General features: G+C 40.1%; 1 protein-coding gene across 2 annotated transcripts; it reads right to left on the bottom strand.

Moving 5' to 3' along the window:
• Positions 1-5,004: 5,004 nt before the first annotated feature.
• mdm4 (MDM4 regulator of p53) lies at positions 5,005-12,104 on the bottom strand. 2 transcript variants are annotated; one of them, XM_006784415.3, is made up of 11 exons: positions 11,727-12,104; positions 11,135-11,222; positions 10,977-11,051; positions 10,729-10,862; positions 10,558-10,607; positions 10,049-10,113; positions 8,423-8,519; positions 8,189-8,349; positions 7,832-8,026; positions 7,646-7,714; positions 5,005-7,560 (listed from the first exon to the last, which is right to left on the bottom strand). In XM_006784415.3, exons 2-11 carry the CDS (start codon positions 11,204-11,206, stop codon positions 6,991-6,993), a joined length of 1,488 nt encoding a protein of 495 aa, XP_006784478.3. In that variant the 5' UTR covers positions 11,207-11,222; positions 11,727-12,104; the 3' UTR covers positions 5,005-6,990. The 2 variants fall into 2 exon arrangements, with proteins under 2 accessions (XP_006784478.3, XP_087696789.1); XM_087840663.1 differs by having other exon boundaries at positions 7,832-8,011; positions 11,727-12,103.
• Between the last annotated feature and the right edge of the window lie 176 nt (positions 12,105-12,280).

The following is a 12,280-nucleotide window of genomic DNA, read 5'->3' as shown; positions in this document are numbered from 1 at the left end:
GTCCCTCAGTATTTGAAGTGAACACTTAAGATACAGAACAGTTTGTTTACCTGTGGTTTGCTAATACTGTACTTTATTTTCCATCTTAAAATAGGCCAAACCAGTGAAAAATAGGCTGGCTCTAATTTAATTATGATTGATTGGCCCCATGTAAGAAATAATGCAAAAAATATACAAATTAATACCCATTGTGACATTTGGATTTATTCTAAGTATCAGAGCTATTGACTAAATTACTAAATAAATATGAATAATATAATATAATATAATATAATATAATATAATATAATATAATATAATATAATATTATGATATAATAATGTATAATGTGTGCGGGGGGGGGGGGGGGGGTTGCCCTGTCACTGGCAACACTGTTCCACTTCTCCTCAGTGACAAGCAACAGCACATTGTGGGACAGCTGAGCTCTGGGGGAGGAGGGAGGGATCAGTCCTCCTCACCCCAGGTTAGCCTCAAGTTTTCCAGTGACCTGGAGAGCTGTCATCTGAGTGCAGTCGGGAAATCTCAGATATGTAAGAGGAGAATAACATAACAACAGCAAGGAACTGTTTATTAGAGGTGGCTAAACCAGGTCTTCCATCCAGTGAGATACATTACGATATAAGACGCAAAAGAGGATACACAAGTTGTTTAAACAAATACAATACATGCTTTTGTTTCTACTTCATTTGGATGTTAAACTCATAAAACTCATAATAATTCCCATGAGTTTATTTGTATTCTAACAGCTTTATGCGCTTTAGTGTCCAGCACGAGCGCTAACCTATTATTTTGACTAGTAGATACTGAGAATAGGAAGGAAGCAGAATCATTCAATTTTGACTTTTGCTTGAAATTTTGTGAACACTTTAGAAACGACCTTTTTTGGCTTCTTTGTTACCTGCCAGGCTATGACCCCTCTTGCTACTGGAGAGATCTTTTTTTTTTTTTGGGCTCCTGGGCAGTGTAACAATGATCTTCAATATTTCTCAATTTACGCTATCTGTCTGACTTTCTATTGTTGGAGTAGAAAGTGTAGCAATAGTTCTGTAACCTTTTCCAGCCTGGTGGGCTTCAATAAGCCTTTTTTCTAAAGGACCTTAGAAATCTCATTTGTGCATGGTAAGATACAGTCCCTCAGACATGACAAAGGATTTTTTTTTCTTTAAATAAAAAGGACTGAAGACAGATGACTTTTTTTTTTTTTTTAATTAACTTCTAATCCTCAATATGTTCATAGACTTGCTGGTGTATTTTTCTCACTCTATAAATAACAGTTATGTTCTGCTTGAATAACTGAGTTCTGTGTTTTACACTTTTAGGATTTGTGTAAAAAATCTGGTGACCTGCTCGGATGTCTAAATATTTATTTAGATCATTCAGAACGAGTCAGAAAGTTTAACATTTTAAAGGAAAAAGACACAGGAAATTATTAATTATTGTTTTCCACGTGCAAAAAATAAAGTCTCATTCCTGGCCTTTCTGTACTCCTGGAAAGCAATATTCAGTCTGAAATCCAGACTCATGCAGCATTATTATGTACTAGTTTCATGCCTTTGGGAGAGAGCATTGTCACCATAGTGACAGCAACACATGTCCAAGTCTGTCGTCTCAGAGACTGTCGCCATGAAAACTGCACATCCATTCCTAAACTCTTTGATATCAGAGCTTCTCTTCCAGATTACGATGAGGTTATACTTACTATAGAACATTAATGTTGTATAGGATCATTATATGGAGATGTGACAAAGCAGCCGACTCCTCCTCTACAATCATCAGTGCATAAAACACAATGAGAGCAAATTAAAATATTCAGTCAGATCTGATTACTGCCCTGCTGTGTCCCACTATTTCTGTTGAGTAATGACCCTTACATAAGCGATACAGTTTGACGACCCCCCCCCCAAAGGTGATGTGACACTACTATGACCTGGCTAATCATCAGGAGAATACTCCCATTCATTTATACTCAGAATGAAGTGCCCCACCTGTGTTTGCACAGGGCTCTGGAGGCCTGGAGAAAGCCTTCTAAGTCAGGGTAGGGGGAACAGTAGTTCTGTAGCCCAGCCGTGCTGCTGGTCACTGGGGCTTTTATTGCAGAGTAATCCCCTACAACAAACAGAATGGCCGGCATGTGCATACGCAGCTGTTGCAGTCTTAGTGCAAGTGGTGTCATGTTAAATCACAGGAATGGACTGAGCCCCTGCACCATCCGCTGCCCTTCCCTTCGCTGGCATCCCACTCACTGAAAAGCTCCAGCACACAGAGACAAATACACATACATACTCATGCCTATGTGCATAACCCACTTCCCACTAACATACTTTGCAGCACATGGCAGCCCAAAAGTTATTCCCTGTAAATAACTTGTGCCCCATTGCTACAAACAACCTGATTATTTCAATGACATATATTCAGAGGACTTATGATAATCAAAGCAGGTATCACAGGCAGGAAAACAAAGTGACATTTACACCCTGACACTTTCCAAGTATATAGCATCATTAGCATAGTTCCTCTGGGAAATTCTGAATCCCTCTGAAGCCAGGTATGTATATAGTATATACTGTTGAGGATGGCTATGTTTTAACTATTTCCAGTTTTTCAGTCCAGCTCTGTTATCTTATTCTGCTACATTTCAATCATGCCCCTCGCAACCCATCTATATCCTTATTTTTAATCTACACTATCTTCAGGCCTTCTTCCATATTCCTGTCTTTGTTTTTCTCTGGCTCCAGTGACCTTCTCCCATGTCAGCAGAGGGACAAATTTAGCGGCCTAGTTTCTGGAGCGACCAAATAGTCGGACACAACAGAGGGAATGTGTGTATTTGTGTGTGTGTTTGTATATCTGCATGGAAATTAGAAAGGAAAGAAAGGCCCTAGCCCCACAGATACAGTTATAGATATCCAGACATGTACTATCCTCGGGGTATAAGACAAAGGACACCAGAGGAAGGTATCACAAAAATCTATATCTTAAAATGAGTTTTGCATTTATGACATCAACAAATAAACCGATTAATGGCAGTGACTGCAATAAAACAATAAAAATAGGCATAAGAATGGAAGCAATAACAATTTTCCCTTCAGGAATTATTGCATACGCCACCGAGGATAAAGAAAGAATGTGTTAAGTTATTCTGGGATGTTGAGATGGGAGCACTGTCGCCATGGAAACATGCAGATCCTTCACCACTCCCTGGATCTTGTCATTCTAGAGCTGCCAAGCTCCGGGTGCCATGTCACCAGGGGTGTTATGCCATTCTTCGTCTCCACTCTCGGTGACGCACCAGATGCCACATACAAAGCAGCAGGCCTAGACCGTTCTTGAATTAGCTGCAGAGTAAAGGGAAGCATTTCACAAAACATCAACACCTACCTACCAGCTCGCATGTGAGGTCTTCAGTGGTAAACCACTGGAAAATAAATTCTTTAAATAAAGCGCATGAGTGGAAATTGGAGAAAAAAAAATGTCAGTGAGTATTGTTGTCTTTCTTTTTTGTTTTACCCCACTACAGTTTACAGCAGAGGTTGGTAACCTTTGCTATCCAAGAAGCCATTTATGAGTAACTAAAGGGATGAATCAGTGTTGGATCTATATATAAGAGACAAACAAGCAAGGAAGAACATTTTAATTGTATCTTTAGACAGTTTTTTGTTAGCCGAATTTACAAAAATGCCAAAGAAAATAGTTTAACAGGTATCAAATAGCATTTTTGCACCAATGAGGTGACATCTCAGTATGGTGTGCAGTGTGTCCTTAAAACATTTTAGGAAACTGGACAAGTGGAGGACCAAAGAAGAAGTGACATTCCTAAAAACAACCTACAGCAGTATCTCAATATTCTTAAGAAACAGAAAAAATTACAGCAAAGATCTGACACAGGATCTGAGAAACATATTTGGCTCTTCAGTTGATCCATCTACTGTGGATGGCTGCCAAGCCAAGAAGACATTCTTAATTATGGGAAACAGGGAGAAAAGACTGAGGAATACCAAATTACACAAGATTGGCCTCCCCAGAGCCTGCACCTCAACATTATTGAGGCAGTGTGGGAGCTTTGAATGCTCTCCAAAAAGCCCGGAGAACTATTCCTGAAGACTGCTTTAAAAATGACAAGAGATTTTCCCTAAGAGAGTTCAGAGTTGTTGCAGAATAAAGGTGGTGATACCAAATACTGATTTTCAAGCTCATTGCAATTCTACAAATTGTTTTTGCTTTATGTATGTTTCAATATATTGCTGCACCTATTTTCCATTTTCGTAATAACTTATCTAGTCTTATATAAAGACTTTTCCCAAGTACTGCACATCCATGTAAACTGCTGCTACCGAGATTCAGAAATATTCCGAGGGTAAGGCACCAGAAGATAGACGTAAGCCACCTTTTAGTTAAATTTTTTTACAGCAATTATGTGTATAAAAAAATGTGGATTAAAAAAAAAAAGAAACATAGCCATTCCAAGTGGAAATACTTTGATAATTATTATAAACAGTTTGTTCAATATAAGAATTAAAGGTTGCTTACATATATAGATAAACAATAATGTAATAATGAAGAATCTGAAAGTTAACAAATAACTTTAACTTTAAGTTAACAAATAATAGAATTTGAATAACAAGCTGTTGCATTATGACTGCATATTTGGGACTTCTGTTTGATGTCAGGGGGAGAACAGTTTAACAGGGGACTTTCCATAAACAGGAAATACACCCCAATGAGTAATTGGTAAATAACACAGGTGTAAAGTAGCTGCAGTGTTTATACAGAAGTTGGATAGCAGTGGTGTTACAGAGGCATACACAGTCGAAGGCAGGGCGTATGCCCCAATTCTCAAGAACAGGACAAAAATAAGGCAAGCACGAGTAAGCAGGAGATGAACAGTGAGTAAGCAGAGGAGAGTTGCAGGTGCTGGAACCCAGTCAAGGAGGAGAGGATGCATGACAGCTGGCCTGTCATACACAATGACTTATTCAACTGAAACACACACACACACACACACACACACACAGTTCACCATTGGGTACCGTACACCAACTGTCTCTCTGGTGAAGTAGTGAACAAAGCAGACAATTCCCAACTCTTTCTCGCTTAACAAAACATGTTTATTCCATAACAAAAAAAATAAAATAAAAATCCCTATAAGTGCACCATGTTTTAGAACATTATGGTCTTAATGTGACAAATTGGGATGTGTTAATCAACCAGTATCACTGGTATTAAGTGTTTCATTTACATGAGGTCTCTATTTAATGGGAGCCTTTTTCCCCTTGATGTACAATGCTAATACTTGTTACAATCTATAATTCATCTTTTATTGCATTTACATTACTAATATAGCTCTGACACCAGCTTGGCGCTGGATCTGATTAAGAGGCATGCTCTATATATATCCATTACATGTTATTACAGGGACTGTACAGTTTCTGTAGTCAACGCTTACAAGACTGAAACTTCTCTCCACCTCCTGGCAGAAAGACTAAGCACAAGTAAACATCAGCTCAAACACTTAATATACACACTGTGTTACGCAGAGCCAAAGTTAAATGCCTAAAAGTCACTGAATAATAAGGAACAATGTATTTATTCAAGACCGTTCACACACACTCAAAAAGTAGCATCTATGTGGTCCACAATCTTCAAATAAAGCTGAACAATCCAAATAAAATCTATAATACACATTTCTGTATAAAGTCATTACATGGCAGTGTAACGCTTAAAATAACCCCTGTGCAGCCATTTTCACTGAGGGTACACCTGGTAACTCAGCCGGTTTCTTCTCTATTCTTAAATTACAAATGCAAATTAGATTTTTTTTTTTTTTTTTTTTTTAAACAAGTGCACCATTTTCTGTTTGCTAGGAGCTGACCACAAGTAAAACAAAATAAATAAATTAAATACAAAACCTACATAAAAATGCTCATTTTAAACAGGTTCCAGAAAAGAATCTAAAGTACTCCGAATTATAATATTTAAACACGAACCAACAACATTATGACATAACTTACTGCAGGCATAGCTGTCAGAGGTTTGACAATTGTACATACTGAACACGTTAACATCAAATTACCAAGGTTCAACAATTACGGTTAATACTTCAGCTGTGCATTACTGTCTACGTTTACATTTCTGGCTGCAAGAAACTAGACTTAAGTCACATTTGTATTTCACAATACATTCACATGTGCTGAGAGTCCATTGATTTTGGGAGGAAACTTTCAAGCCTGAAACATCTAAAAACAGATTTAGACTTTGTTTCTTCCTTCAGCTGCTTTAAAACTTACATTTTAGAGCTGTGTTATGTAAAGAGATGCAGGAGGGCTTAAGACAAAAAACAAACAAACAAAAAAACGAACAAAAAACCCCCCCCACAAATAAAGGGACAGCTCAAAGAGACCTGTACTTTCATACCTGCATTTATTATTGTGTTCGGTTTCTGTCCAGATGGACAAAGTAAATTAATGAAAAACTTAAGGAAGCACATCCTAAAATTTCCAGAAATAAAAATCAGCACCCAAAAACTGCACTATGAATTACAAGAAATTATGAAGACAAAAAAAAAGCCATAAACTTTTAGAGGAAAAAAAACCAAACAAAAAAAACCCCCTTCATAACATAAAATAAAAACTCAAACTGTGTGTGCCTATGTGGTAGTTTTAATAAATAAATAAATACTTCTGGATTTGTATGTCCCTTATTTAAATGTGGCACCAAAACAAGCATTTTGTATAGTGAACTGTTAAAACTGAGGTTTTGTCTAACAATACTTCAGAGGCAGTGTGACTCAAACCATGCAACAGAGCAAGATTCACCAAGTGCTGTATTTTGTCTCTTTATAAATTTGACAGTAAGGTGCAGAGATTTTATGAGTCCACAAGCAAAGACTGGTACTAGGAGCCATGCAGCTGTATGGTTGAATGTTGTTGAAAAGTTTGTATTGTAATTCTTTTGGTCAGGTCCCCAGGACTTTACAGATGGGTTGTGTGCCCTTCACAGGATGAATATTTTAATAACCTTCTGGATTATCTTCCCACATCCTGGACAAGGAGCCTGGAACTTATGTAGCCTCCTTGCACATGGAAAACAGGTAAGCAGGTGAGCAGTGCGTCCGTGTATAATATTTCCATTACGTGGCCGTACTCTACAGAGCTTGCAAGGCTCCAGCAGCGCCTCAGGCCTAACATCCTCAACCTCCATGCCCAGATTCTCTTGACTATCTCCTTCAGAGAGCTGCTCATCTTTGTGGAAGACAGAGGGCCTCGGACCTTTGCCTTTTCCCGTTACCATTGTTGGCAACGGTCGATCGGCGGTGGAATGTGAAGGGAGGATGACAGGATCAGAAACCGTCCTGCTGCAATCTGGGACATCAATGCCCGTGTCGCTGTCATCTTCCTCATCGTGGGTAATGAGTGAGCTGCATGCTGGGATGTCAGGAACAGAAAGGGAATGGGCAAGCCGAGGGACATCTTTATACCAGTTCTTCCTTAGAGCCCAGCACCGAACACAGTACCTCTGGAGAGGTATGTTGTATTTTCGGCACTCTGTGCACTGCCATGCATCCTAAGATATAACACAGCATTCACAAGGCTGATATAGTTGTAAACAATGGCTGTAAATGAATAAAAGGAGGCTCAGAGATACTGACCTGTGTGGAGATCTCTGTATCAGTATCATCACTTAGACACTGAGAGTCTTCATCTGGCTCCTCCTGCATCTAATAAATACATCAGATCACATCACCTCTCCACATTTCTTAGTGAAAAACATTTTATTGGCAGGAAAGAAATATATCACAAAATTTAAAAAAAGAAAAGAAAAAAGAAAGACATACTTCTCTGTCTGCTTTGTCCTCCTTCATTCCCCCATCATCATCCTCCAGTGGAGGCTCTCCTTCTCTGCTGCCTTCTTCCAGAGCAGCCTCTTTCATCTCCACACTCACCTGTTCACTCTCGCCCTCGGTGAGGAACCAGAGGTCGTCAGTGGTGTCCGACACAATGGCTGTATCCTCTTCCTGTGCAAGAGACAGCTGACACATCAGTCAGACCACCACTGTTATGATCTGATTTTTGCCATTTGTCAACAAGTAATGTCTGTTAGTTTTCCTAAGCTTGAAACCTCTAAAATGAACCTTATTGCCCATTTTTAACGATACTGGGTGGACTTTCTAGCAGCACGTGAGGTGTCTTACTTGGTTTGTGTGGATGTCAGTGGAGCCATTGCTCCTGCGGCTGTAGTTATTACGGAGATTACCCAGAAACCACCAGGGCAAGCCAGAGAGGTCCCACTCATCCAGAGTAACATCCAGCTTGGGTCGCTTGCAGGCTGAGCGTTGCAAACCTTCAAGAGAGTCTAAGGAGGTTTTGAACATTTAAACAGTGTCTTGTAACGAGGCTGTTAAGTATGCAATGAACTATTTGGTTACCATCATCTGGTTCCCGAGGTCGTCTCTGGGAGGGGGTCTGCAGGAGAGGCCCATCACTACCAGCCTCCAAACCTGCTTTGACCACACCTCCACACATCTGTAAAGGAAGAAAATGCAAATGCAAGAAATTAGAACACAGAGCCGTGACTGGGTACTTGGAGGACTCGCAGCTCCTTTTCAACATGGCCTCTGTTTACAGGTGGGGTGGGATGGCACAAGGGACAAAGGGCTGGGCAATTTGGGTAAGGGCCAGTGGGGAGGGAGTTCAAAATAATTTAGGATATAAATGCAAACTGAAATGTTGAGTGCTGGGTAAACAAAGCAGAAAGCAAAGACAAGGAAAGCCAGTATACTAACAGACAGGTGAATAAACAAGAGCATGATCACACAACCCACCGCAACTCTAAATTCGTTGGATTCAATACATTTATTCCAAGGTATGTACTGTTGTCTCATTTTTTTTTTCTTAAATGAACAATTTGGCACATTTGTCAAAGCAAAGAAACAGACGCACACAGAATTTAAGTCTGAAGTAACATCTACCAGACAGATCTCTTATTTTAATCACTAAAATGTAACTAGGAAATATGCAAATGTGCAAACACGTAAATTATCATCTGAAATTTAATTCGATAGCATTCTGAGATGGTTGTGGCACATGCAGCAACCTTTAATTTCATAAAAAGGACAAATATCTTACAATAGCTCAATGTTGCGGCAAACCAAATTACATACAAGCCACGAAGTAAGATCAAAGAGGATTTGGGAAGGGATTGGAAAGAAGGGTGCAGGAACGTGGGATTAGGTGAAAAGGTTTAGGGCAGTCAGACCTGTGGGTGATCAGGAGCTGTGATCCTCCAGTTCGGAGCAGAGAAGAGAACTCTGATACAGACAGAGACAGTGACTCTGCCCCCCCATCCAATGGGTGGAACTGGTGGGTCATAAAACAGTGATGAAAAGCCACCAGACCAAACCAAGAATGGGGTTGTACAGAGACGGTGCCACTCTGTACAACTGCACACCAACGAAGACAGCAGCCCTTACACCACCTTCCCCAGAACACACAACCCAGTAGAAACTAAACTTATACTTTAGGCAAAGCACTTTAAAACAGAGCCAAGCCAAAATAAGATTTTTAAGACTGATACTTGGGGATTTAACCTCTCATAAATAAGTTATTGTCAGGAAAAAAGACAACTTGTTATGTGTAGTTATTTGTGAAAAAGCAAACCGTTGAAAAATGATCTTGTTTTGTTATGACAATAAGTCATGAAGTACCAGTTCATGCTCTGCATAACTGCTGACCATCTAGTTGTGTTTGCTGCCAGCAGGGAAGTTGCAGAGTGCCCTCTGGTGGACAAACTATGGAACATCAACACTCATGACATGGTTGAAGCACACTTCTCCGTCTCCTGTTTACTTTTTAATTCATCTGCAGTTATAAATGCCAATATCAATATATGTATGAGTAGCTAACATTGTCTGATATATCAGTCGGGCTCCATTTAAGGCATTATCTGAGTGGCTGTGCACTTAGTTTGTGACATTGTTACAAAAAGTTGTGTGTAGTGAAGCGAAAGCAGGTAAGGGTCTCTGTTTCTTCTGAGCACCATGCTTCAGCTTTACCTGACCACGATCCTCCACTCCGCCATCTACACATTCACGGCCCACAGAAAGATTCTCTGCAGCGTCTGCATTTCAAATGAGACACAGTAACAGAAAAAGGACATCCCCCCCTTTAATTATAGCATTGCACACTCTCACTAAGGCCCTTCAGATATGAAGTTTAAGCAGAGGAAAGGGGTCCATCTGGGACTGTGCAGGATCCCCACATCCTCCAAGCGATGGACGGCCTTTCACAATCACTCATAATATAGTCAACAAGATGGTCTTTGAATATACATGTAATGTTGGTATACCCACAGATCTTCTCATGTAATTTAAAAAAAGAAATGTGATGCAAATAACAGTGAATTCAATAAAGAGCACAGGAAGAGACATACTTTGACTTCAGACACCCACAAATGAATCCACAGATTTTTTTTTTTGTGAAATTATATTTTTGTTAGGTGGAATCAACAAAAAACAAAACAATGTGCAAAGGACTTAAATCAATAAATGAAAGAATCACTTACCAGCACAGTCAATAACAACCAAATACTTCTTCAGCATTTCATACACTGGGCTGCAAAATGGGAATACAAGCATTTAAAATTAAGATTTTTCTTCTTTTTTTTTAAATTTATAAAGTCCAGATACACAAAGCAGAACCAACAGTGAGCACTGGTTTTGGTTAAGGTAATTACCTCGGGTTTTTAACAGAGAAGCTCTCCACTTCCAGCAGCTCTCCCAAAGGATCGTCCTGGCAGTGGACTATGTGCTGCCTCTGTTTGTCATACAGTTGCTTCCCCATGATGTATTGGCCCAAGTAGTGCATCACCTACACAAAGCAGAAGATTTCATATGTACAGGCTACATTTGTACCTTTGGAATGACCACGTGACCGAAAGCTCTTTGTCACAGGTCTTTTTCAAAGTCATACTAGACAGCTCACCTCTTTGAGCGTGAAGACATCCTCCTGGGCTCCAGCCACACGCAGTATTTGCAGGAGAGGGGCTTTTGGTTGCACCTAAATGGACAACAGCACCGCCGCTTAGCATCACATGTATTATATGGGGTAACTGAATGCTTGTAGTTTCGTCTTAACTGCACCTGATTCCCTTCTCCCGGTAGCGTCCTGCATGACGAGCTTGATGCCGGAGTCTGGGCTGGTAGGGAGCTCATAGTAAACGAACGAAAGCTGCAAAGCAAAAATTACAACACGCATTATAAACGACTCACCCATTCAGCAGCATTCAACAGCTTGCTATAGTCATTGACTTTGCACATCCCACACAACACCAGCGCCTTCAGCGCCAAACGCAGCTTAACAATGTCAAGTTATTGACAGACTGAAAAATTCTGACAACGTTTATAGTCAGTGCCAACTAGGCCGAGTTAACTTCTCAATCTGAAACCGTCATGGCCTGTCACTTCTCACACTATTACTTTCCGTTTGGCGCCCTCACACAGCAAAACTAAACCAGGCAAGCCAACGCCGAACAAATATGGCACAAAAAATGCAAAAGTATAGGTATTGCTGTGCACACACATGTGAGCTGCAGTCTCTCTAGACATCTCTAGCAGGTGGCAAGGCTGCTATCGCTACAGGCAAACGTGTTAGCTAACATAGCAGCAGCGCTAACGATGGCTAACTTTGAAAGCTAGCCAGTTACTCAACAATTCGCTCCTAATATTAACTCACCGTGAGGAGCTGACATTACTTCACAGCCACTACATTGCTCCGGGCACAGTATTGGCTTAACAGCTGGTCCGCATCGTAAAGACGTATGGAAAACTGAAATGCTGGCTTTTTAACACTAGCTAACGCTAGCAACCAGGAGACAGTTAGCTGAACTACAGATTCAAAATGATGACTGTGGCTACTCAACTTCCGCATGAGAAGCCAGAATATGGCTCCCCCTACTTTTTAAAAATATTACTTACAGAGGCATTTTGCCCTTTTTAAAACAGTCTTTTCAGATTAAAAGCATGTTATAAAATACAATGATTAAAAAAAAAACCCTTCAGCGAAAATACCCTGTTCAGTTTAGGAAGCGTTTATGAAGCATAAACCACGGAGTCCACTTGCTTTCGAACGGTGACGACACGACATCCCAAGAAAGGAATGGTTTTGCTGGTTGTGGCCACAGACCTCTCCAGTGCGCAGGTTTTAAATATCACCCTGGGTCAATACAGCTGAATCAAATGATTAATTCATTATTAGACTTCTGGAGAACTTCAAGACATATGGAGCCA

The sequence above is a fragment of the Neolamprologus brichardi genome, chromosome 5 (genome assembly GCF_056152115.1).
Source record: "Neolamprologus brichardi isolate AB-2024 chromosome 5, ASM5615211v1, whole genome shotgun sequence".
In the NCBI taxonomy this organism is placed as follows: Eukaryota; Metazoa; Chordata; class Actinopteri; order Cichliformes; family Cichlidae; genus Neolamprologus; species Neolamprologus brichardi.
This window is presented reverse-complemented; position numbering and strand designations above follow the sequence as displayed.